General features: G+C 47.7%; 1 protein-coding gene across 2 annotated transcripts in view; it reads right to left on the bottom strand.

The window, feature by feature from the left end:
- The window catches only part of LOC109905993 (fibroblast growth factor receptor-like 1), a 55,296-nt gene that overhangs the window by 20,547 nt on the left and 6,872 nt on the right, over nt 1-27,877 (bottom strand). For both annotated transcript variants that reach the window (XR_004202996.1, XM_020503622.2), the window contains exon 3: nt 8,708-8,980. Coding sequence is in view for 1 of the 2 variants with exons in the window: in XM_020503622.2 (XP_020359211.1) it covers nt 8,708-8,980 (273 nt within the window). In the remaining variant the exon portion in view is untranslated. The remainder of the gene's footprint in view (nt 1-8,707; nt 8,981-27,877) is intronic.

Genomic DNA, 27,877 nt, shown 5'->3' with positions numbered 1-27,877 from the left:
TTCCTCGGCGTACACATCACAGACAAACTGAATTGGTCCACCCACACAGACAGCATCGTGAAGAAGGCGCAGCAGCGCCTGTATCACCGCCTGGTACGGCAACTGCTCCGCCCACAACCGTAAGGCTCTCCAGAGGGTAGTGAGGTCTGCACAACGCATCACCGGGGGCAAACTACCTGCCCTCCAGGACACCTACACCACCTGATGTCACAGGAAGGCCATAAAGATCATCAAGGACAACAACCACCCGAGCCACTGCCTGTTCACCCCGCTATCATCCAGAAGGCGAGGTCAGTACAGGTGCATCAAAGCTGGGACCGAGAGACTTAAAAACAGCTTCTATCTCAAGGCCATCAGACTGTTAAACAGCCACCACTAACATTGAGTGGCTGCTGCCAACACACTGACTCAACTCCAGCCACTTTAATAATGGGAATTGATGGGAAATGATGTAAAATATATCACTAGCCACTTTAAACAATGCTACCTAATATAATGTTTACATACCCTACATAATTCATCTCATATGTATACGTATATACTGTACTCTATATCATCTACTGCATCCTTATGTAATACATGTATCACTAGCCACTTTAACTATGCCACTTTGTTTACATACTCATCTCATATGTATATACTGCACTCAATACCATCTACTGTATCTTGCCTATGCCGCTCTGTACCATCACTCATTCTTATATCTTATGTACATATTCTTTATCCCCTTACACTTGTGTCTATAAGGTAGTAGTTTTGGAATTGTTAGCTAGATTACTTGTTGGTTATTACTGCATTGTCGGAACTAGAAGCACAAGCATTTCGCTACACTCGCACTAACATCTGCTAACCATGTGTATGTGACAAATAAAATTTGATTTGATGGCACCACATACAATTGTGAGCAGTCAACAAGTCGAGCAGTCATTTAAAAGAGTAAGAAAATTTCAACGAGACAACTCAAAGGCAAAATCCATTAAAACCAAGATAATGGAATTCCTTGCCCTTGACAATCAACCGTTCTGTCGTGGGTGATGTTGGCTTTTGCCGACTGGTTGAGCACGGTACACACTACCAAGTGCGCTATTTTTCAGATGTTGCCCCACCTGAGATACACAGTAATAGCATCACAACATACAGTTGAAGTAGGACGTTTACACAGACTTAGGTTGGAGTCATTAAAACTAGTTTTTCAACCACTCCACAAATGTCTTGTTAATTAACACACTATAGTTTGGGCAAGTCGGTGAGGACATCTACTTTGTGCAAAACACAAGTAATGTTTACAGACAGATTATTTCACGTATAATTCACTGTATCACAATTCCAGTGGGTCAGAAGTTTATATACACTAAGTTCACTGTGCCTTTAAACAGCTTGGAAAATTCCAGAAAATGATGTCATGGCTTTAGAAGCTTCTGGCTTATTGACATCATTTGAGTCAATTGGAGGTGTACCTGTGGATGTATTTCAAGGCCTACCTTCAAACTCTGTGCTTGACATCATGGGAAAATCAAAAGAAATCAGACCTCAGAAAAAAAATTCTAGACCTCCACAAGTCTGGTTCATCCTTGGGAACAATTTCTGAAGGTACCACATTCATCTGTACAAACAATAGTACGCAAGTATAAACACCATGGGACCACGCAGCCGTCATACCGCTCAGGAAGGAGACGCATTCTGTCTCCTAGAGATGAATGTACTTTGGTGCGAAATGTGCAAATGAATCCCAGAACAACAGCAAAGGACCTTGTGAAGATGCTGGAAGAATAAGTTACAAAAGTATCTATATCCACAGTAAAACGAGTCCTATATCGACATAACCTGAAAGGCCTCTCAGCAAGGAAGAAGCGACTGCTCCAAAACCGCCATACAAAAAGCCCAACTACGGTTTGCAACTGCACATGGGGACAAAGATCATACTTTTTGGAGAAATGTCCTCTGGTCTGATGTAACAAAAATAGAACTGTTTGGCCATAATGACCATTGTTATGTTTGGAGGAAAAAGGGGGAGGCTTGCAAGCCGAAGAACACCACCCCAACTGTGAAGCATAGGGGTGGCAGCATCATGTTGTGGGGGTGCTTTGCTGCAAGAGGGACTAGTGCACTTCACAAAATAGATGGCATCATGAGGTGGGAAAATTATGTGGATATATTGAAGCAACATCTCAAGACATCAGTCAGGAAGGTAAAGCTTGGTCGCAAATGGGTGTTCCAAATGGACAATGACCCCAAGCATACTTCCAAAGTTGTAGAAAAATGGCTTAAGGACAACAAAGTCAAGGTATTGGAAAGGCCATCACAAAGCCGGACTGTGCAGGACTGCAAAAAAGTGTGCGAGCAAGGAGGCATACAAACCTGACTCAGTTACACCACCCCCGTCAGGAGGAATGGGACAAAATTCGTCCAACTTATTGTGGGACGCTTGTGGAAGGCTGCCCTAAACGTTTGACCCAAGTTAAACCATTTAAAAGCAATGATACTAAATACTAATTGAGTGCATGTACACTTCTGACCCACTGGGAATGTGATGAAAGAAATAAAAGCTGAAATAAATCATTCTCTCTATTATTATTCTGTCATTTCACATTCTTAAAATAAAAGTGGTGATCCTAACTGATCTAAGACAGGGAATTTTTACTTGGATTAAATGTCAGGAATTGTGAAAACTGAGTTTAAATGTATTTGGCTAAGGTGTATGTAAACTTCAACTGTACATACTATGGAATGCAGTTTGGGTCTTTGCGTATCAAAAAAGATACAGTAGCCCTGTCAAAGCTGTACAAAAAAGTCAGCAAACAAGCAAACACTGGCCACGAATACTGCGTTGGTAATAAAGCATCATTTTTTCAACCGCAACTTCTGGGGTAGCTAGCTTTAGCTTGGTACCTAGCTAGCACCAATACAACCAGCCTGACAACCAGCCTACCACAACTTATTTGATATTTAGCTAGCTTTAGCCTAGCTAGCACCAATACAACTTGTCGTTTTGCTGTGTTTTTGGGAAAGAACATTGTTTGCATCAAATCCATCAGCTAGCTAACTTTTTTACTGTCCAGAGCTTGGGGAAGGGCAGGTGCGTGAGACAACTTTACCAGCATCATAGCGATACGTATCGATTAATCGTTGTGACATATGAAATACAAGTGATAGTGTAATCAATATGTAATAACTACATAAATAGTGTTATTTGACATGTATCTTTTTTGACATGAAAAGACCCAAACGGCTTTCCACAGCCAGCGAGCTTCATCTGGCTAGTGAGGCTCTACTGGAACGGGTTGTGTTGTGAAGCTAGCCACAATAAGGATTAGGCACAATAGTGGAATTTGTGGTTTGCCTTCAAAATAAATGTATGTCATTGACAGTGATGCAAATGCATACAAATAGTAGAATTTCCATACTTTTATTTTGAAGGCTTACCGCAAAGTCCACTATTGTGGCTAATTCTTATTGTGGCTAGCTTCACATAGATGGGTCCGACCACCATTAATCAAATAAGAACTGTCTTATAAATTAGGGTTATTTTATATGATGACACATAGCTATATAGTTAGCTAGCTAACTATAGTTACTGAAACAGATTGTCGTTTGCTATGTTTTTGGGGAATATTATTTTTTGCATCCATGAGTTGGCTGGCTTTTTTTTATGACCAGCACTGTAGGTGCGCGAGACAACTTTACTAGCATCATAGCATACATATTGATGAATCTTTGTGACATATGAAATACGAGTGATAGTGTAATCAATGTGTAATAACTACGTAAAAGTGTATGAACGTGTTAAATTATTATGTGACGTGCAGTCCTATTCAGGTCCTGATTGGTCAACAAGCTTATTTGACATGTCAAATAGTGTTATTTGATGTGTATCTTTTTTGGCACGCAAAGACCCAAACGGCGTTCCATAGCAATCCTAGTTGAGAATGAAATGACTGAACAGATGAACAACAAATCAGCACAGCAAGTCAGTTAAATAAATAGGTTTTGATGGTAATGTTTATGGTTATGTTTTATTGGTAGTTGGGACATACGTAAATTATTATCTGCGCATGTGGGGTTCCCACCGTGAAGCATGGAGGAGGTGGTGTGATGGTGCTTTGCTGGTGACACTGTCTGTGATTTATTTAGAATTCAAGGCACACTTAACCAGCATGGCTACCACAGCATTCTGCAGCGATACACCATCCATCTGGTTTGCGCAGAGTGGGACTATAATTTGTTTTTCAACAGGACAATGACCCAACACACCTCTAGGCTATTTAAAGGCTATTTGACCAAGAAGGAGAGTGATGGAGTGCTGCATCAGATGACCTGGCCTCCACAATTACCCGACCTCAACCCAATTGAGGTGGTTTGGGATGAGTTGGACTGCAGAGTGAAGGAAAAGCAGCCAACAAGTACTCAGCATATATGGGAACTCCTTCAAGACGGTTGGAAAAGCATTCCAGGTGAAGCTGGTTGAGGGAATGCCAAGAGTGTGCAAAGCTGTCATCAAGGCAAAGGGTGGCTACTTTGAAGAATCGCAAATATAAAATATATTTTGATTAGTTTCACACAATTTTTTGGAGACACACCGGCTCGTACTGTACATCTGCATAGTGTTTCTGCTGCAGGGGAGGACCTGAGTGGATCAAGTCAGGGGCCTCGGAGGGGTCACTAGAGATATTTATACCCTATTTAAACTTAATCCAACAGATCTAATTTGGCAACATCACATCCTCTGCTTTGTCTCACATACTCACAACCAGTATAAGCCATCATCAGCCCCTTCATAAATGGCCCTGAGTTCCTGTACTTCTACATATAGTTTACCTCTGAGTTCAGCCTTGTGCACACCTGTTGCGTCAAACTGTATGCGTTCTGGCAGAAGTCCATTCATTTCGTTGGCCGGCAATCTGCACCGCTGCGACTCATCAGCTGGACTAGCTTGCGGTGCGTGGCACTGTGTGCAGTGTGTCGTGTGCGTTGGGCTTTTCCAACTTGTGCGTTGCTTTGCCATGCGGTATCAGACACGGAAGTAGACAAACCACCGAAGAAATGTAGCGTGATTCTTTTTGTTGTGATGCGGCACATGGATTGTGAAGACCACGTAAAATGTACTGTAGGGCAATGTAATGATGCAACCTGTGTGCATTCAGCGTTGTAGCCCTTGTTTTGTTCAAGGGCTGTTTTGAGGCCATTGTTAATTAATGACTTCAGTAAGACTTCAGCACAGTCCCAGGGGGAGCCAGGGCACTATAACTCAGTTCCATATTACTCCCTCCCAGGGACCAAACAGGAAAGTAGCATGCTACCTTCACTCCCCACGCAGAGAGGCTGGAGGGATGAGGGAGGCTAGAGGGAGGGAGGAGGGAGGCCCTGCTCAGAGCTCCAAAATGATGAGGTGGACACAGGGGACGAGGTCCACAGAGGTGTGACCAGGGCCAGTTCAACCATCTCAGTCATTAACTGAGTCATTAACCCTCCATCCTCCACACACACACACAGGGACAAAAAAGTATTTAGTCAGTCACCAATTGTGCAAGTTCTCCCACTTAAAAAGATGAGAGAGGCCTGTAATTTTCATCATAGGTACGCTTCAGCTATGACAGACAAATTATGGTGGAAAATAAGTATTTGGTCAATAACAAAAGTTTCTCAATACTTTGTTATATACCCTTTGTTGGCAATGACAGAGGTCAAATGTTTTCTGTAAGTCTTCACAAAGTTTTCACACACTGATACTGGTATTTTGGCCCATTCCTCCATGCAGATCTCCTCTAGAGCAGTGATGTTTTGGGGCTGTTGCTGGGTGTTTGGGATCATTGTCATGCTGAAAGACACAGCCACGTTTCATCTTCAATGCCCTTGCTGATGGAAGGAGGTTTTCACTCAAAATCTCACGATACATGCCCCATTCATTCTTTCCTTTACACGGATCAGTCGTCCTGGTCCCTTTGCAGAAAAACAGCTCCAAAGCATGATGTTTCCACCCCCATGCTTCATTCACAGTAGGTATGGTGTTCTTTGGATGCAACTCAGCATTCTTTGTCCTCCAAACATGACGAGTTGAGTTTTTACCAAAAAGTTATATTTTGGTTTAATCTGAAAATATGACATTCTCCCAATCTTCTTCTGGATCATCCAAATGCTCTCTAACAAACTTCAGACGGGCCTGGACATGTACTGGCTTAAGCAGGGGGACACGTCTGGCACTGCAGGATTTGAGTCCCTGGCGGCGTAGTGTGTTGCTGATGGTAGGCTTTGTTACTTTGGTCCCAGCTCTCTGCAGGTCATTCACTAGGTCCCCCCGTGTGGTTCTGGGACTTTTGCTCACCGTTCTTGTGATCATTTTGACCCCACTGGGTGAGATCTTGCATGGAGCCCCAGATCGAGGGAGATTATCAGTGGTCTTGTATGTCTTTCATTTCCTAATAATTGCTCCCACAGTTGATTTCTTCAAATCAAGCTGCTTACCTATTGCAGATTCAGTCTTCCCAGCCTGGTGCAGGTCTACAATTTTGTTTCTGGTGTCCTTTGACAGCTCTTTGTTCTTGGCCATAGTGGAGTTTGGAGTATGACTGTTTGAGGTTGTGGACAGGTGTCTTTTATACTGATAACAAGTTCAAACAGGTGCCATTAATACAGGTAACGAGTAGAGGACAGAGGAGCCTCTTAAAGAAGAAGTTACAGGTCTGTGAGAGCCAGAAATCTTGCTTGTTTGAAGGTGACCAAATACCTATTTTCCACCATAATTTGCAAATAAATTCATAAAAAATCCTACAATGTGATTTTCTGGATTTTTTTCCTTCATTTTGTCTGTCATAGTTGAAGTGTACCTATGATGAAAATTACAGGCCTCTCTCATCTTTTTAAGTGGGAGAACTTGCACAATTGGTGGCTGACTAAATACTTTTTTGCCCCACTGTACGTTCACACACACACACACACACACACACACACACAATGGCTGCTATCCTTATCTGTGCTCGCGCCGCTCGTCACAACTCCTCACTCAGAGCCTTTCATCATCACTGGACCAGAGCAGATTTATAGTGATGCAAGCTTCAGGACGTCTAGTGGTGCAGGTCATCTAGTGGTGCAGGCAACAGGTCATCTAGTGGTGCAGGCAACAGGTCATCTAGTGGTGCAGGCAACAGGTCATCTAGTGGTGCAGGCAACAGGTCATCTAGTGGTGCAGGCAACAGGTCATCTAGTGGTGCAGGGCATCTAGTGGTGCAGATCATCTAGTGGTGCAGATCATCTAGTGTTACAGGTCATCCATCTAGTGTTACAGGTCATCCATCTAGTGTTACAGGTCATCCATCTAGTGTTACAGGTCATCCATCTAGTGTTACTGGTCATCCATCTAGTGTTACTGGTCATCCATCTAGTGTTACTGGTCATCCATCTAGTGTTACTGGTCATCCATCTAGTGGTACAGGTCATCCATCTAGTGGTGCAGGTCATCTAGTGGTGCAGGTCATCTAGTGGTGCAGGTCATCTAGTGTTACAGGTCATCCATCTAGTGTTACAGGTCATCCATCTAGTGTTACAGGTCATCCATCTAGTGTTACAGGTCATCCATCTAGTGTTACAGGTCATCCATCTAGTGGTGCAGGTCATCTAGTGGTGCAGGTCATCTAGTGTTACAGGTCATCCATCTAGTGTTACAGGTCATCCATCTAGTGTTACAGGTCATCCATCTAGTGTTACAGGTCATCCATCTAGTGTTACTGGTCATCCATCTAGTGTTACTGGTCATCCATCTAGTGTTACTGGTCATCCATCTAGTGTTACTGGTCATCCATCTAGTGTTACAGGTCATCCATCTAGTGGTGCAGGTCATCTAGTGGTGCAGGTCATCTAGTGGTGCAGGTCATCTAGTGTTACAGGTCATCCATCTAGTGTTACAGGTCATCCATCTAGTGTTACAGGTCATCCATCTAGTGTTACAGGTCATCCATCTAGTGTTACAGGTCATCCATCTAGTGTTACAGGTCATCCATCTAGTGGTGCAGGTCATCTAGTGGTGCAGGTCATCTAGTGGTGCAGGTCATCTAGTGTTACAGGTCATCTAGTGTTACAGGTCATCTAGTGTTACAGGTCATCTAGTGTTACAGGTCATCTAGTGTTACAGGTCATCTAGTGTTACAGGTCATCTAGTGTTACAGGTCATCTAGTGGTGCACCTCCCAAACAACCCTCTACACCCTCCCCCACCCCCTCCAATCACCTTCCAGAGTTCACTCTTTTACCACACAACCTCACACACTGACACACACGCCATATACTCCCTTACTGAATTCGTTTTTTAAATGAATTTCTCATTGTGTCAGAGGGGGGTGAAACCCCCAACAGTGCATATAAAATAAGGAACACTGGATGAAGTTACCGGCACTAGAAACAAGTACCTGGGTGCAGTGTGACAGGAGAAGCACGTAAAGAAGCCTCTCTTTGTTCTCTTGAGGTTTGATATGAAACCTGACAGAGGATCTGCTGGGGTTCTGTAATGTTCTCCTGAGGTTTGATATGAAACCTGACAGAGAAGCTGCTGGGGTTCTGTAATGTTCTCCTGAGGTTTGATATGAAAGGAGTTAAAGGAGTTGAAGATAATTGGAACATAAAGCATGAAGTGTGTATGTAATATTTGTATTTACAGTATGTGTATGCATTACAAGGGTGTGCACTGACTGTGGATGAAGTCAGTCCCTCCCTGGCCTTACCCATGACGATGAGGGTGTAGTTGAGAGTGATACTTCCGAAGCCGTTGGTGACGCGGCACATGTAAACCCCTGCGTCCCCCAGCTCCACCTCTTTGATCTTCAGGCTCTTTTTTAGCACCCGGTAGCGGCTCCAGCCCGGGTGGACGTTACGCCCATCCTTCACCCACAGCACCAGGGGAGGAGGGTCACCCTCTACGGGGCACGCAAGCCGCACCGTCCGCCCCAGCCTGGCCGTTTGACGCTCCTCCACCTGACGACTCACCCACGGTGGACCTGGAAGGAGCAGAGAGAGATGGGCAGAGTACGGTCATTGTTCAGTTCCACAAAATATTTTTTTCTCTACAGCTTTCCTTTCTAAATATAAACCCTGTGTCATATTGGATCCACTGGGCTTCTGCCTCTGCATTGCTTGCTCTTTGGGGTTTTAGGCTGAGTACTTTGACAACAGCTGATGTAAAAAATTGCTTTTTAAAATACATTTGATTGATTGGCTGATTGTGATTATACTCCACAACAACTTGATCAAAACAAACTTAATCATTTACCTATCAGTTTACAGCTAATACCTTTTTGACTTATTCATCAGTTATTCGCCAGACCTGGGCATCTGGTAAGACATAGTAAAGTTCTGCTCATGGGTATTATACAGTAGCCTGCAGTGGGCAGGACCCATGGTTGAATCATGCTCCATTTGCTATGAAGCTGGACAAGCTGCTCTATTCATACATTGGGGATTGTTTGAGTTTATTTTATTTTTAGAGGGACAGTGCACATTAATCAATGTTTCATAGCATAGTTTCCTTTCATATTTCACACAACTTTTCATTCCATTTCCATGTTATTGTATCAATGGGCCTTGTGTATTTGCTGGCTAAGTCATTTATATCAACTGATTATAATTCCACCATTCAAGAATAGCCAGTACTGTACACTTCATTTGCTGCTTAATTCAAAACACATAAAGATGTTTTACTGACTCCGTCTATCACATGAAACATTTTATTCATTCTGTTGCCACTCGCAACACAGGGTCAACTGACCTTGGGCCGGTGAGCCAGACGAACCATGGAAAATAAAATGGAATTACAAAGGCAGACCAGAGACCTGCTTCCCCCTAACTAACACTGGCCTGCCGTGTCTGTCTGATTCTGAGGGGGGCCCTGAGTCACCTCTCCACACCACAATCTGTACGTGTCCAGGCCCACAAACACAGATAGGCCCTGTGTGAGAAGGCCTGTATAGAACTGGGTCAGGCTACCCCAAGGGAACATTCCAATCAGCAAAACAAACCAACTTGGGTCCACCCAAAGTCCACTCAAAAACATAACCCTTCTCAAGAAGAGCGAGGGGCAACTTCGGGGAAGTTGGGAATTTCTTGCCTTCTTTCGGTACGGTCCTTGTGTGCACAACGTTCTTTTCATCCTGTTCGTTCAGCGCTCTGAGACTCCCATGAGAGCTCCGGGGTCCATTTCCTCTGGCCCTCCTGCGCGGCCTCAGAACTGGAGCCCGGTTATGTGTGTGTTGGACGGCAGTGCTCATTCATGCCTGGTACTGTCACATCCTGTAGCTGTACCAGCAGCTGCTGTGAGAACTGCCAAGATTATGGAAATTGAAAAATGATTTCTCTCTCTCTCCCTTTCTCTCTCTCTCTGCACTACACATCTCTGTGGAGGAGTGAAGTGTTTTCACCTGGAGTCTACTGGTTGCCATCCAGGAAAGTGCCAGAAGAAAAAGCAGCAGAAAAAAGTAAAGATTGTTTTGGAGATGGAATTAAATTACAGCACATTCCAGAATGTTAGACCGAGACGGTTTCACGGCACCAAGTATGGAATCAAAATTCCCCTGTCTCCACGAATAGAACAAAAGGTTGACCATAAAGACCTATTTCAGCAGGTTTGAATGTTAACACAGCATTCTGTCATAAACAAATCATTACATTGACCACTAATTCACCTTACTGGGAAAATGGCAAGATATGACTTAGTATTGTTAGTTGAAATATTGAAACAGCCTGGCAATATATGGGTGGCCTCATTGAAACAGCCTGGCTGCCAATAAATCAGGCAGCACCAGATGAGAGTGAGACCAAGAGGCTGAAGTACAGAGCCTTACTTCTCCCCGATCTGATCCAAGAGCTTGCTCACAATCACACATAACTGGGGAGAGGTGGAATAAAAGACAGAAGAGGAGGAGGAGAGTAGAGGGAGTCTGTCAGTCAGTCTGGTTGGACACACACACAGACACACACACACACACACACACACACACTGCTGCTGCTAAAACCACCTGTTGAGAAACCCTGCAGTAGGAGATGTAGTCTTGTTGAGATGCTCCAGCTGGACTGAGACAGAGAGGTACCTGACTGACCATTGGCTCTATAGAGGCAGCTCTTTCCTAGACCCCTGCTCTTAGACCCATGCTCCTAGGCCCATGCTCCTCGACCCATGCTCCTCGACCAATGCTCCTCGACCCATGCTCCTCGACCCATGCTCCTCGACCCATGCTCCTCGACCCATGCTCCTAGACCCATGCTTCTTGACCCATGCTCCTCGACCCATGCTCCTAGCTAGACCCATGCTCCTAGCTAGACCCATGCTCCTAGCTAGACCCATGCTCCTAGACCCATGCTCCTAGACCCATGCTCCTAGACCCATGCTCCTCGACCCATGCTCCTCGACCCATGCTCCTCAACCCATGCTCCTCAACCCATGCTCCTCAACCCATGCTCCTCAACCCATGCTCCTCAACCCATGCTCCTCGACCCATGCTCCTCGACCCATGCTCATTGACCCATGCTCATTGACCCATGCTCCTAGACCCATGCTCCTAGCTAGACCCATGCTCCTCGACCCATGCTCCTAGACCCATGCTCCTAGACCCATGCTCCTAGCTAGACCCATGCTCCTAGACCCATGCTCCTAGACCCATGCTCCTAGACCCATGCTCCTAGACCCATGCTCCTAGACCCATGCTCCTAGACCCATGCTCCTAGACCCATGCTCCTAGACCCATGCTCCTAGACCCATGCTCCTAGACCCATGCTCCTAGACCCATGCTCCTAGACCCATGCTCCTAGACCCATGCTCCTAGACCCATGCTCCTAGACCCATGCTCCTAGACCCATGCTCCTTGACCCATGCTCCTTGACCCATGCTCCTTGACCCATGCTCCTTGACCCATGCTCCTTGACCCATGCTCCTTGACCCATGCTCCTAGACCCATGCTCCTAGACCCATGCTCCTAGACCCATGCTCCTAGCTAGACCCATGCTCCTAGACCCATGCTCCTCGACCCATGCTCCTAGACCCATGCTCCTAGACCCATGCTCCTAGACCCATGCTCCTAGACCCATGCTCCTAGACCCATGCTCCTCGACCCATGCTCCTAGACCCATGCTCCTAGACCCATGCTCCTAGACCCATGCTCCTAGACCCATGCTCCTAGACCCATGCTCCTAGACCCATGCTCCTAGACCCATGCTCCTAGACCCATGCTCCTAGACCCATGCTCCTCGACCCATGCTCCTAGACCCATGCTCCTCGACCCATGCTCCTCGACCCATGCTCCTCGACCCATGCTCCTCGATCCATGCTCCTAGCTAGACCCATGCTCCTAGCTAGACCCATGCTCCTCGACCCATGCTCCTCGACCCATGCTCCTCGACCCATGCTCCTCGACCCATGCTCCTCGACCCATGCTCCTCGACCCATGCTCCTCGACCCATGCTCCTCGACCCATGCTCCTCGACCCATGCTCCTCGACCCATGCTCCTAGCTAGACCCATGCTCCTAGCTAGACCCATGCTCCTAGCTAGACCCATGCTCCTAGCTAGACCCATGCTCCTAGCTAGACCCATGCTCCTAGCTAGACCCATGCTCCTCGACCCATGCTCCTCGACCCATGCTCCTAGACCCATGCTCCTAGACCCATGCTCCAGCTCTGGAAACAACAAACAGCCTTCCTCCTCCCTATTGAAGCGTAATAAACACCCTGCCTGGTAGATCCCACCACGTCCTACACCTGCCTTCTGAACCCTGCAGTGTGTTCTCTGTCCAACAATGACAGGGAGGGCCAAGTGTGGTAGAAACGGGGAGTGACACACACACACGTGCACAATCATACATACATAGACACACATACGCACACACACACATACACACGCACACAGATGTATAGCAGCATTGATCTGAAATTAATGTCAGCCTTTTTTCCCCAATTTGTCTTGTTAAGTTTGAATGTCTTCCCCATTCAGTGTTTTTTAAAATCCAAGTTGCTGTTGAGCTGAGAGTGATACTCCATCAGCAGACGGGACATCCTGACAGACAGACCTCCCAGTGCCACAACCTACAGCAAACAACATTCCTACTTCCACCATTAGGAATGAAGGCCTATGAATCCTATTGATCCAGACAGGTAACGACATCAATAACAACAAGGAGGAAAGACATGACGTCCTCAGTGGTGAAACTGTTACTGGTCTGGTTGTCAGAGGGATTTCAGTGCAGTGGTGAAACTGTTACTGGTCTGGTTGTCAGAGGGATTTCAGTGCAGTGGTGAAACTGTTACTGGTCTGGTTGTCAGAGGGATTTCAGTGCAGTGGTGAAACTGTTACTGGTCTGGTTGTCAGAGGGATTTCAGTGCAGTGGTGAAACTGTTACTGGTCTGGTTGTCAGAGGGATTTCAGTGCAGTGGTGAAACTGTTACTGGTCTGGTTGTCAGAGGGATTTCAGTGCAGCAGAATCCAAAACAGCTGGAACCAGCCAAGACATTTAATCTGTGTAAGACAGAAGGAGGTCACCTAACCTATGGATAACCAGGGATCACTTTAAATCTCCACTGTGCTTGTACTCTCGTGGACCACTCTGTTTTAGACATTTTGATAGGGGTTTTTGATTTCAGGGAGGATTTATGGGAAAGGGAGGCCGCCCCCGAGCCGCAGCCCCAGAGGAGCTTTGAAGCTGGGGCGGCCTCACCAGAGTCAGGAGGAAGGACTGGGCTGGTGTCATACGGAGAGCTTCAAACGGACCTCGACAGCGCTCTGCCTGGATAAATGATTATGGTTAAGGAAGTGAAAGAGAGAGAGAGCGAGAGAGCGAGAGCTAGAGAGAGCAAGAGAGGCAGGAGAGAGAGGGAGAGACAGAGAGAGAGCGAGAGCTAGAGAGAGCAAGAGAGGCAGGAGAGAGAGGGAGAGACAGAGAGAGATTGGAAGGAAGATATTGGAGGAACCTGCTTGTTTCTGTGAGTAGAGTAGAATGGACACATGCAGATCGCCACATGCAGATCGCCACATGCTCATCGCGAAGGACTACTGAACATGTGTCCTTCAGAATAGAACAAGGGAGAGCACTGCAATAACTTCCATCAAAGGACAGCTCATCAAAAGATCATGTTGAAAGAAGCTCTTCTGGGGTGGTGTCCAGACAGGCTGGTGGACGATACCATTACAGCTGGATTCATAAGAAGAGACATCGCAAGTATATGAGCAGCTTTCAACGGCAAGCGAGGAGAGAAGTCAAACACCACAGTGCTGATACAATGTTATCAGGCAGAAGATAGGCAGCCTTTAAACGAGTTCCTGCCAAGGTGCCATCCATCTTGAGTTTGATCTCTTCTCATTCAGAGAGCAACCCTGCTCATCTCTGTGCCCATATCCTGGCATACCTATGCCAATTTCACACTTGAAACATCTGTGGCATTGTGTTGTGTGACAAAACGGCACATTTTAGAGTGGCCTTTTATTACCCCAGGCACAAGGTGCACCTGTGTAATGATCATGCTGTTTAATAAGCTTCTTGATATACCACACATGTCAGGTGGATGGATTGTCTTGGCAAAAGGAGAAATGCTCACTAACAGGAATGTAAATAAATTTGTGCCCAACATTTTAGAGCAATAAGCTTTTTGGGCATATGGAACATTTCTATGATCTTTTATTTCAGCTAATGAAACATGGGACCAACACTTTACATGTTGCGATTATGCTTTTGTTCAGTGTAACTCTGCACATCCAAGACATCGTCTCAATCCCATGATGATTTCATGGGCAGGTCACTTCAGCGTTATTTTACTCAGTCTCTTCCAACACTCCACCTAGAGGTGTTTTGAGACAAGCTGGAGTTGACTATAGTGCTACAACCGTGGCTGTAAATGGACAGTAGAGTGTGTGTCTGTCATTACGCTGGCTTTCCTTGGTTCCCTCTCCGTCCATCTCACCCCACTAGAGCCCATCCAACCCTCCAGCTGTCTCTCAGACAGACACCATAGAACTCAGTCTTGGAATCTTGGAAGAACACTCGCTCCCCTACCTTCATAGAAAAACACACAGAAACCTGGTCATTCCTTAAATTCAGACCATTTTACATTTCTGGAGGGTGACGTCGAGTGTCTGCCTCTTTTTAGCTCTGGCATGTTGGAGCAAATGCTATGCCCGCTCCACCTCCACCATGGCAGAAGCTGGCAAGGGCACAGGGCCTGATCTGTTCGCCCTGACATCAGGCCCATGTGCGGAGGTGGGTGGGTGATTGTGTAGTATGGGCATGGGGGCAATGATGTACCCACCTCTGACTCCCCTCTCCATACCACCGGTCCTAACACACTCACTGGAGCAGATATAAATGTCCTTCTCTCCTTTCAGCGTGAATGGAATTCATGTGAGTCAGAGGAGGGAGTGATGGGGACTGGGCGCTCCATCTACACACTCTGTCTGAAGCCTGGAGGCTCAGGTTCCATAGTTGTGTTGTTTCCTATCAGATCTGGGCACAATGTTATGAAGGTAAGAGGACCCAACCCACAGCCCTGGCCTGTAGTCACCCAGTGGAGGTGGTATGGGACTACATGTATCTGTTCACACACAGGGTGGACCACCAGCATCTCAGACCACAGGGAAGGGCAACAATGCGCCGATTTTGCCCTCATAAACAGAGCCACAGCTCCACAGGGATTCTGGGTAATGTTGTAGAACGCCGGCCCCATCAGAAGTAATGAGCACCTGCTTATTAAACACAACCCTTTGTGTCAACAGTCCACACCGACAGACAGCTAGGGTCTCATGCCAGGCTCCTAATCCTGGTTTGGCTCTGGCTCGACAGTATTTAATGTTTACATGTTCAGCTGTGTCTCACAGACACAGCTTGCTACCGCTGAGGCTGCTGGTCTGTCTGTCACTGCGTGATGTGCGTGCCAGAGCAGACTAGGTAGAGAGGGCAGGGCAGGGAGGGAGGGCAAGGCAGGGAGGGAGGAAGGGCAGGGTAGCTTGGATAACAATCACCCAGACAAGAGCGTGTTGCACAGGGCCAGGGAGGGCAAGGCAGGGCTGCATAACAAGCACCCAGACAAGAGTGTGTTGCACAGGGCAAGGCAGGGAGGGTAGGAACGGAGGGCAGGGCATGGAAGGCAGGGAGAGAGGTCCGGGAGGGAGGGATGGAGGGCAGAGCTTGGAGGGCAGGGAGGACTAGGCAGGGAGTGAGGTGAGGGCAGGGAGGGCAGGGAGGGCAAGGTAGGCAGGCAGGGAGGGAGGGCAAGGCAGGGAGGGCAGGGAGTGAGACTAGGCAGGGAGTGAGGTGAGGGCAGGGAGAGATGGGAGGGCAGGGAGGGCAAGGTAGGCAGGCAGGGAGGGAGGGCAGGGAATGGAGGGCAGGGAGGACTAGGCAGGGAGAGAGGGGAGGGCAGGGAGGGCAAGGTAGGCAGGCAGGGAGGGAGGGCAAGGCAGGGAGGGCAGGGAGTGAGACTAGGCAGGGAGTGAGGTGAGGGCAGGGAGAGATGGGAGGGCAGGGAGGGAGGGCAAGGCAGGGAGGGAGGGCAGGGAATGGAGGGCAGGGAGGGCTGCATAACATTCACCCAGACAAGAACGTGTAGCATAGGGCCAGACCACTACTGCTTTACACAAACCTGCTGCTGCTGTAGGATCACAGTGTGGCCGGATGGGCGCTCCCTCTCTCTCTCTTTCATCAGGGGGGCCGGATGGGCACTCCCTCGCTCTCTCTTTCATCAGGGGAGCCGGGTGGGCACTCCCTCTCTCTCTCTTTCATCAGGAGGGCCGGGTGGGCGCTCCCTCTCTCTCATCAGGGGGGCCGGATGGGCTTTTCTCTCTCTCTTTCATCAGGGGGGGCGGGTGGGCGCTCCCTCTCTCTCATCAGGGGGGCCGGGTGGGCGCTCCCTCTCTCGCTTTCATCAGGGGGGCCGGGTGGGCGCTCCCTCTCTCTCTTTCATCAGGAGGGCCGGGTGGGCGCTGCCCCTCTCTCTTTCATCAGGGGAGCCGGGTGGGCGCTCCCTCTCTCTCTTTCATCAGGAGGGCCAGGTGGGCGCTCCCCCTCTCTCTTTCATCAGGGGAGCCGGGTGGGCGCTCCCCCTCTCTCTTTCATCAGGGGAGCCGGGTGGGCTCCCTCTCTCCCTCTCTCTCATCAGGGGAGCCGGGTGGGCGCTCCCTCTCTCCCTCTCATCAGGGGAGCCGGGTGGGCGCTCCCTCTTGCTCTTTCATCAGGGGAGCCGGGTGGGCGCTCCCTCTTGCTCTTTCATCAGGGGGGCCAGGTGGGCGCTCCCTCTCTCCCCCTCTCTCATCTTGGGAGCCGGGTGGGCGCTCCCTCTCTCTCATCTTGGGAGCCGGGTGGGCGCTCCCTATCTCCCTCTCATCAGGGGAGCCGGGTGGGCGCTCCCTCTTGCTCTTTCATCAGGGGGGCCGGGTGGGCGCTCCCTCTTGCTCTTTCATCAGGGGAGCCGGGTGGGCGCTCCCTCTTGCTCTTTCATCAGGGGAGCCGGGTGGGCGCTACCCCTCTCTCTTTCATCAGGGGAGCCGGGTGGGCGCTCCCCCTCTCTCTTACATCAGGGGGGCCGGGTGGGCGCTCCCTCTCTCTCTCTTTCATCAGGGGGGCCGGGTGGGTGCTCCCTCTCTCCCTCTCTCATCAGGGGAGCCGGGTGGGCGCTCCCCCTCTCTCATTCATCAGGGGGGCCGGGTGGGCGCTCCCCCTCTTTCATCAGGGGGGCCGGGTGGGCACTCCCTCTCTCTCTCTTTCATCAGGGGAGCCTTTCATTAGCACTGTGCTGCTTAGTCCCATAACATTGTGTGACCTACGGCATTGAACCAGGGCCAGGCAGTAGTGGGCTCTAGCTGCCATTGAATGGGTGAAGCAGCAGAGTAGGGATGAAAGCCATTAAGGAGGCCCTTCCGTTGAGCCACAGGTTCTAAATGCCTGGAATGTTGGTGTTCTGAGAAAACCACAGGATTCTACAGAGAAGCCGCCCTGAGTCAATGGGACAAACGCACAGAATGGGCATATTCACAGCGTCTGTTCTGTGACATTTTAAAAGCCTAGATTGTAGGGCTATGAGGAGTGGTGCTGGTTGGTAGGCTCCTGTAATCCTCCTGGTTAAATGCCGTGTAATCCCACCTTTACCATGGGACAAAGAGACTGCCACAAAGCAAGCTTCCATTAGGAGGAGGGGCCCCACATGAGAACAAATTGGTCGTGACGAACACTCGGCCTGGTCTTGTACCAGTGCTCTGCTCCGACAAGCTAAATCCACGGGAATGGAGTGAACAATGGAGGGAGGGATGACAGTGGCTTTCCAATCTCTCATTCACTCCAAGGTACCCTTTCCCACCTGTGCAAACAGTGCAGCTTCGGGCTCAGGCAGGTAAAGAGCACACCCAGGGCACACTCAGGTTGACACCTCACTGACCTCCAGCAGAGTGGGGGCCTTCATCTAAACCAGGGAATGTTTGAACACCAGCCGCTCTCCTTCCTTCGTGTTTTAATGTCTCTTCTATAAATACCAACACTTCTCAAATAGCCATGCTTGAGCAATATGCTTCAAACCAAATGCAACTCATTAACTGGCTTGTTTACGTTAAGTTCCTTTCCCCTCACGCGAAACACCACAGACTTGTTTTAAGTGTGAACGCTTAACGGAGATCACAACAACAAAGAAAACTGGGACCTACTTCAAAACAATTCTCCTGTGGAATTGAAAAAAGATGGAGTGAGATATACAATATGGGGTTTGGCAAGCTGAATTCATGTGGACTGGTAAGAGCCGGACGGTAACACATTGGTGTGTCCTTCACTCACTGAGATCTGCCACAATGAACATCATGTTCCAATCTAATAAGAAGGCTTCTCCCTAATGAAAATGTGTTAGCTATATGGAGCACTAGCTGTACGGAGCACTAGCTGTACGGAGCACTAGCTGTACGGAGCACTAGCTTTATGGAGCCAGAGAACACAGTCAGGAGCATAAGCCAAGCTGTCTGTTTCCAGGCCAAAAATTAAGAGAGAATGTAAAAACAACCGCAATATGAGAAAGGTGGGCTTGTGTTAACTCTGAATGGGATCATGTGTGTGTTAAGTGTATAATACCTGACATATTGGCCTTTAGCAGGGTCATCTTGGTGGAAAACAGGCTTCAATAGGTCCACGGTAATGGTCTGAGTTTCCTTCATCTACACAATTGACAAAAAACTCAGTTGTCTTCTAAGCTTGACCCATAATCTAAAAACATCAGTAACATTAGCACTACATTATATCCTGGCTGACATCAGTCATTCTCCTGGCACACCAAGCCCTCCTGGTATCCCTCCGCATTACCTGTGTCTTCAGGCTGTCTACAGGATGAGACTGGACCTCCGCTCTGTTAGGGACAGAGCAGCAGAACAGAGTAGCAAGACAGGGCAGCAGGACAGCAGTCAGAGGAGAGCCAGCTCTGGCTACAGCTCTTGTTTGTGTCTTCAGACACTGTCAGGTCCTCGATGCGAAGCCCAGGCGGCACCTGATACTGTTTAACTGTGTGCACACCTTCAAACAGGACCCTGCACATAATCAGACAGCCAGCTGGAAGAGGTACTAGCAAATAGCACTCAGATGGATCAGGCAAGAGATGAACATGGAAGGTATTCTGAAGATAGGGGAAATACCATAAGAGAATGGACAGAACAGTGTGGACTCAAAACAGATAGTATTACAATAATCAGTTTTAAAAGACAAGTTTGCAGCCGCCTGCAATCCTTCTAACGTACCTCAAACATACTGGGATATGAGGCCTTAAGTGTTTATTTCTAAACAAGTTGTAACCAGGAAACTTAAAGAAACTTAAGTCCAGGGTTCAATCCATCCTCCACCTTCCTGACAAGTGGATTTGTGCCAGACTACGCTGCTGGCCATCAGAGGCTGAAGAGGCCAGTCCAATCCCCAGTCCCCTTGCTCCAGTCAGTCCCCTTGCTCCAGTCAGTCCCCATGGCTCCAGTCAGTCCCCGTGGCTCCAGTCAGTCCCCGTGGCTCAGCAGAGCCTGTATAATCAGCAGCCTGGCTGTGTGCCTATCAGCTGAATCCGATCTCCTATTTATTCATTACATTGTTACAAGGTTGTTTAGGGGCCTTGAATGGCCAGAAGGCCTTGTTGTGCTGTGAGGTCTCTGGGAGGAGAGGCCATGGCACAAACACTCCCTCACTGACACTGTGCAGTATGCAGCATGTTACTATGTCTCATTTAACACCAACTACACTCCTCAAAATCATTTTCAGATTGAGAGGTTAAAGCGCAAGTTGGGTTCTTTGATGTATGTCCAAGACAACAAAAAGGAAAAATAACAAACATGACTGTCACTGCGTCGGAGAAAGAAACAGTTTCTTCAGAGTTCTGTACCGCTGAGTGGAAGTACTAATTAAACAACTTCCTATTTATTAGCTGTGGGTACGGTCTGGTTGACTTGGAGCTTTAAATCAGCTCAGAGCCAGCAATCTCCAAGCCCATCTGAACATGTCGGTCCGGCAGATGGCTGGCTGGCTGGTCCTGGAGCTGTGATAGCCGGCACAGAGCCATGGACGCTGGGTGAGAGTGGCTGAGCATCGGGGCACTGAGCTGGGTTGGGCTGGCAGTGGCAGATAGACTAGCTAGAGCCTTAGTGTCTGGGGGTCAATGTGGGCTACTTCTTTCCAATCCAGACACCACAAAGAGCCAGTGAGAAACAGGAACTCTCTCGACGCACCAGGGAGAGGAGGAACAAGAACATTCCACAACCTGGCTGTGTTCACACTTTATCTTCGCTGGCTGGTGTGTGGAGCGTATCTATGCTAGCCCACCCAGTGATGTGCCTGCTCCTGCAGCATCATTCTTCATTCATTGAGGGCCAGCCAGCATGGACTTGGTATTTCTCAGCGGTCAATGGCATACATGTTGCCTGGACTTCCTTTCGTGAGCCCTGCTCAGTCTCGGGAGTCATAACTATGATTAGTGGAGGATTCATACTGTGAACAAGGGGAAACTGAATTTTGGATTAAACCCACATGGCGAAACTGTGAACACTGTATGATAACAGTTATGTCAAGCACACTCATACACAAAAGTAGAAGCCCTTCAAAAACACCAAACTCTCTCTTGTGGGAAAATAAATACTTGAATGCATGACACTGAAGACAATTTCGATGAAATGAGGATTGTGAACTCTTGATCTGACCCACCAGAATAACAAGAGGTATTTGTATATCAGGCCAGCAAGGGACAATACATAACGGAGACAAAACCCAATAGGCTGCATCCCTCACCTGGATCAAAACCAGTACTTTACAATGAACCTGTTCCCGTTCCAAACCTCCCGCATAGCACCTCTCTCTACACTGCCAGAGAGACGCACACGTTTCCCAACGTCCTGGGCTCTGACATGACATTCCTAGGATGACTCAGACAAGGCAGAAAGGAAAGGAGCAATCCAACGACAACAGAGTGTTTTCCCTTTTACCACCCACCCACCCATTCCAGCGCGCATACACACGCACGCACACACACGCACGCACATGCGCACAGTGTGAGAGGAGTGCAGTGAACAGACAAGGATCAACAGAGATAACAATGCTGACTAATCCACAGAATAAGGTCAAGATCTGATTTACCCAGCAGTCTTGTGGTGGCCTCTCTCTCTCTGAATGTCATCAGGTTATTCCGGAGCTAGCAAGCTCCGTCAATCACTCCTGAGTTCCATCAATCACACCTGGGCTGCAGTCACCTATCCGGACCCGTTTTACTGCCTTCGCGGAGCCCCACCGGGCCTTCACAACTGGACTGCCGACGTTATCTACCCGAAGGAGTTATTCGGCTGGCTCCTCCGTCGCGACGTTACCTGAACGCCCATCTGCGGCCTGCTAACCGTTAGCTGTCTTACCGGCTGCTATCTGAATAGACAATCGGACAATTTTATTTTTTATTATTTTATATTTTTTATTTTATTATTATTATTATGTTTTCTTCTTGGGCCTCTATAACTATATCTATTGTTTTTATTTTTGTTGTTGTTGTGTGATTTGGATTAATCCCCTCTACCACACGGAACCCCACTAATCTACTGACGGAACGCATGAGGTGGCTAACAACAGACCTCCATCCTATGCTAGCTTGCTACCGATGCCCTGGCTAGCTGTCTAAATCACCAACCAACCTCTCCACTCACCGGACCCTTTTGATCACTCGACTAAGCATGCCTCTCCTTAATGTCAATATGTCTTGTCCATTTCTGTTCTGGTTAGTGTTTATTGGCTTATTTCACTGTAGAGCCTCTAGTCCTGCTCACTATACCTTATCCAACCTATTAGTTCCACCACCCACACATGCAATGACATCTCCTGGTTTCAACGATGTTTCTAGAGACAATATCTCTCTCTTCATCACTCAATACCTAGGTTTACCTCCACTGTATTCACATCCTACCATACATTTGTCTGTACATTATACCTTGATGCTATTTTATCGCCCCCAGAAACCTCCTTTTACTCTATGTTCCAGACGTTCTAGACGACCAATTCTCATAGCTTTTAGCCGTACCCTTATTCTACTCCTATGTTCCTCTGGCGATGTAGAGGTGAATCCAGGCCCTGCAGTGCCTAGCTCCACTCCTATTCCCCAGGCGCTCTCTTTTGACAACTTCTGTAACCGTAATAGCCTTGGTTTCATGCATGTTAACATTAGAAGCCTCCTCCCTAAGTTTGTTCTATTCACTGCTTTAGCACACTCTGCCAACCCGGATGTTCTAGCTGTGTCTGAATCCTGGCTTAGGAAGACCACCAAAAACTCAGACATTTTAATTCCAAACTACAACATTTTCAGACAAGATAGAACTGCCAAAGGGGGCGGTGTTGCAATCTACTGCAAAGATAGCCTGCAGAGTTCTGTCCTACTATCCAGGTCTGTACCCAAACAATTTGAACTTCTACTTTTAAAAATCCACCTCTCTAAAAACAAGTCTCTCACCGTTGCCGCCTGCTATAGACCACCCTCTGCCCCCAGCTGTGCTCTGGACACCATATGTGAACTGATTGCCCCCCATCTATCTTCAGAGTTCGTGCTGCTAGGCGACCTAAACTGGAACATGCTTAACACCCCAGCCATCCTACAATCTAAACTTGATGCCCTCAATCTCACACAAATAATCAATGAACCTACCAGGTACCTCCCCAAAACCTTAAACACGGGCACCCTCATAGATATCATCCTAACCAACTTCCCCTCTAAATACACCTCTGCTGTCTTCAACCAAGATCTCAGCGATCACTGCCTCATTGCCTGCATCCGTAATGGGTCAGCGGTCAAACGACCTCCACTCATCACTGTAAAACGCTCCCTGAAACACTTCTGCGAGCAGGCCTTTCTAATCGACCTGGCCGGGGTATCCTGGAAGGATATTGATCTCATCCCGTCAGTAGAGGATGCCTGGATATTTTTTTTAAATGCCTTCCTAACCATCTTAAATAAACATGCCCCATTCAAGAAATTTAGAACCAGGAACAGATATAGCCCTTGGTTCTCCCCAGACCTGACTGCCCTTAACCAACACAAAAACATCCTATGGCGTTCTGCATTAGCATCGAACAGCCCCCGTGATATGCAGCTGTTCAGGGAAGCTAGAAATCATTATACACAGGCAGTTAGAAAAGCCAAGGCTAGCTTTTTCAAGCAGAAATTTGCTTCCTGCAACACTAACTCAAAAAAGTTCTGGGACACTGTAAAGTCCATGGAGAATAAGAACACCTCCTCCCAGCTGCCCACTGCACTGAAGATAGGAAACACTGTCACCACTGATAAATCCACCATAATTGAGAATTTCAATAAGCATTTTTCTACGGCTGGCCATGCTTTCCACCTGGCTACTCCTACCCCGGACAACAGCACTGCACCCCCAACAGCAACTCGCCCAAGCCTTCCCCATTTCTCCTTCTCCCAAATCCATTCAGCTGATGTTCTGAAAGAGCTGCAAAATCTGGACCCCTACAAATCAGCCGGGCTAGACAATCTGGACCCTTTCTTTCTAAAATTATCTGCCGAAATTGTTGCCACCCCTATTACTAGCCTGTTCAACCTCTCTTTCGTGTCGTCTGAGATTCCCAAAGATTGGAAAGCAGCTGCGGTCATCCCCCTCTTCAAAGGGGGGGACACTCTTGACCCAAACTGCTACAGACCTATATCTATCCTACCGTGCCTTTCTAAGGTCTTCGAAAGCCAAGTCAACAAACAGATTACCGACCATTTCGAATCTCACCATACCTTCTCTGCTATGCAATCCGGTTTCAGAGCTGGTCATGGGTGCACCTCAGCCACGCTCAAGGTCCTAAACGATATCTTAACCGCCATCGATAAGAAACATTACTGTGCAGCCGTATTCATTGATCTGGCCAAGGCTTTCGACTCTGTCAATCACCATATCCTCATCGGCAGACTCGACAGCCTTGGTTTCTCAAATGATTGCCTCGCCTGGTTCACCAACTACTTCTCTGATAGAGTTCAGTGTGTCAAATCGGAGGGTCTGCTGTCCGGACCTCTGGCAGTCTCTATGGGGGTGCCACAGGGTTCAATTCTTGGACCGACTCTCTTCTCTGTATACATCAATGAGGTCGCTCTTGCTGCTGGTGAGTCCCTGATCCACCTCTACGCAGACGACACCATTCTGTATACTTCCGGCCCTTCTTTGGACACTGTGTTAACAACCCTCCAGGCAAGCTTCAATGCCATACAACTCTCCTTCCGTGGCCTCCAATTGCTCTTAAATACAAGTAAAACTAAATGCATGCTCTTCAACCGATCGCTACCTGCACCTACCCGCCTGTCCAACATCACTACTCTGGACGGCTCTGACTTAGAATACGTGGACAACTACAAATACTTAGATGTCTGGTTAGACTGTAAACTCTCCTTCCAGACCCATATCAAACATCTCCAATCCAAAGTTAAATCTAGAATTGGCTTCCTATTTCGCAACAAAGCATCCTTCACTCATGCTGCCAAACATACCCTTGTAAAACTGACCATCCTACCAATCCTCGACTTTGGCGATGTCATTTACAAAATAGCCTCCAATACCCTACTCAACAAATTGGATGCAGTCTATCACAGTGCAATCCGTTTTATCACCAAAGCCCCATATACTACCCACCATTGCGACCTGTACGCTCTCGTTGGCTGGCCCTCGCTTCATACTCGTCGCCAAACCCACTGGCTCCATGTCATCTACAAGACCCTGCTAGGTAAAGTCCCCCCTTATCTCAGCTCGCTGGTCACCATAGCATCTCCCACCTGTAGCACACGCTCCAGCAGGTATATCTCTCTAGTCACCCCCAAAACCAATTCTTTCTTTGGCCGCCTCTCCTTCCAGTTCTCTGCTGCCAATGACTGGAACGAACTACAAAAATCTCTGAAACTGGAAACACTTATCTCCCTCACTAGCTTTAAGCACCAACTGTCAGAGCAGCTCACAGATTACTGCACCTGTACATAGCCCACCTATAATTTAGCCCAAACAACTACCTCTTTCCCAACTGTATTTAATTGTAATTTATTTATTTATTTTGCTCCTTTGCACCCCATTATTTTCTATTTCTACTTTGCACATTCTTCCATTGCAAAACTACCATTCCAGTATTTTACTTGCTATATTGTATTTACTTTGCCATCATGGCCTTTTTTGCCTTTACCTCCCTTCTCACCTCATTTGCTCACATTGTATATAGACTTGTTTATACTGCATTATTGACTGTATGTTTGTTTTTACTCCATGTGTAACTCTGTGTCGTTTTATCTGTCGAACTGCTTTGCTTTATCTTGGCCAGGTCGCAATTGTAAATGAGAACTTGTTCTCAACTTGCCTACCTGGTTAAATAAAGGTAAAATAAAATAAATAAATAAATAGCTTCAGTCAGAGCCCAGCAGTCGCTCTCTGAATGTCATCAGGTAGCTTTAGTCAGAGCCCAGCAGTCTCTCTCTGAATGTCATCAGGTAGCTGTAGTCAGAGCCCAGCAGTCTCTCTCGGAATGTCATCAGGTAGCTTTAGTCAGAGCCCACCTGGATGATGATATCACACTTAAACCCTGAGACACAATAGTGAGAATTCTACAGTAAGGTAGGTATGTCAACTTCAGAAACATATCACAGGTGTCATACTGAACTGAATAAAAAGGTTTAAAAACAGTCAAATCCTTATACCTAATATTGACACTCAAATCAACATTTAGTCAATTTTAACATTAATAAGGGAATTCAAATAGGCCATACCCATCCAATGAGATATAATGAAATACAAAATATAATGTTGCTTCAAATTAAACAAACAATAATCATTCACTTTGGACTGTGCTTGTTTCCTGAATTGAGTTTTTATTTCCTGACATTCTGGTAACATGTCAGGGCCAGTGACCCTGAGTCAGCAGGGTAGACTAGAGGATCACAGAGGCCAGACCAACAGCGCAATTCTGGGGATATCGTGGACGACAGGAAAAGGAGGGCCGAGCCCGCCCCCATTCTCATCGACGGAGCTGTAGTGGAGCAGGTTGAGAGTTTCAAGTTCCTTGGTGTCCCCATCACCAACAAACTATCATGGTCCATACATGCCGTGAAGAGGGCACGAAAACACCTATTCTCCTTCAGGAGACTGAAAAGATTTGGCATGGGTCCTCAGATCCTCAAAAGGTTATATAGCTGCAACATCAACAGCCTGACTGGTTGCATCACTGTCTGGTATGGCAAATTCTCGGCCCCGACCACAAGGAGCTACAGAGGGTAGTGTGTATGGCCCAGTACATCACTGGGGCCAAGCTTCCTGCCATCCAGGACCTCTATAGCCCTAAAAATTGCCAAAGACTCCAGCCACCCAAGTCATAGACTGTTCTCTCAGCTACTGCATGGGAAGCAGTACGGGAGCACCAAAAACTTCTAAACAGCTTCTAGCCTCCAATCAAATGGCTACCCAGAATATTTGCATTGACCCCCTCCCCTTTTTAAGCCTCTGCTACTCGCTATTTATTATATATTATCTATGCATAGTCACTTTAGCCCATCCCCCTTGGGTTGTGCCATGGCGGAGATCTTTGTGGGCTATACTCAGCCTTGTCTCAGGATGGTAAGTTGGTGGTTGAAGATATCCCTCTAGTGGTGTGGGGGCTGTGCTTTGGCAAAGTGGGTGGGGTTATATCCTTCCTGTTTGGCCCTTTCCGGGGTGTCCTCGGATGGGGCCACAGTGTCTCCTGACCCCTCCTGTCTCAGCCTCCAGTATTTATGCTGAAGTAGTTTGTGTGTCGGGGGGCTAGGGTCAGTTTGTTATATCTGGAGTACTTCTCCTGTCCTATTCGGTGTCCTGTGTGAATCTAAGTGTGCGTTCTCGAATTCTCTCCTTCTCTCTTTCTTTCTCTCTCTCGGAGGACCTGAGCCCTAGGACCATGCCCCAGGACTACCTGACATGATGACTCCTTGCTGTCCCCAGTCCACCTGGCCGTGCTGCTGCTCCAGTTTCAACTGTTCTGCCTTATTATTATTCGACCATACTGGTCATTTCTGAACATTTGAACATCTTGGCCATGTTCTGTTATAATCTCCACCCGGCACAGCCAGAAGAAGACTGGCCACCCCACATATGCTCTCTCTAATTCTCTCTTTCTCTCTCTCTCGGAGGACCTGAGCCCTAGGACCATGCCCCAGGACTACCTGACATGATGACTCCTTGCTGTCCCCGGTCCACCTGACCGTGCTGCTGCTCCAGTTTCAACTGTTCTGCCTTATTATTATTCAACCATGCTGATCATTTATGAACATTTGAACATCTTGGCCATGTTCTGTTATAATCTCCACCCGGCACAGCCAGAAGAGGACTGGCCACCCCACATAGCCTGGTTCCTCTCTAGGTTTCTTCCTAGGTTTTGGCCTTTCTAG

The sequence above is a fragment of the Oncorhynchus kisutch genome, linkage group LG15 (genome assembly GCF_002021735.2).
Source record: "Oncorhynchus kisutch isolate 150728-3 linkage group LG15, Okis_V2, whole genome shotgun sequence".
Classification (NCBI taxonomy): Eukaryota; Metazoa; Chordata; class Actinopteri; order Salmoniformes; family Salmonidae; genus Oncorhynchus; species Oncorhynchus kisutch.
The sequence above is the reverse complement of the archived record's forward strand: the minus strand, read 5'-3'. Positions and strand labels throughout refer to the sequence as shown.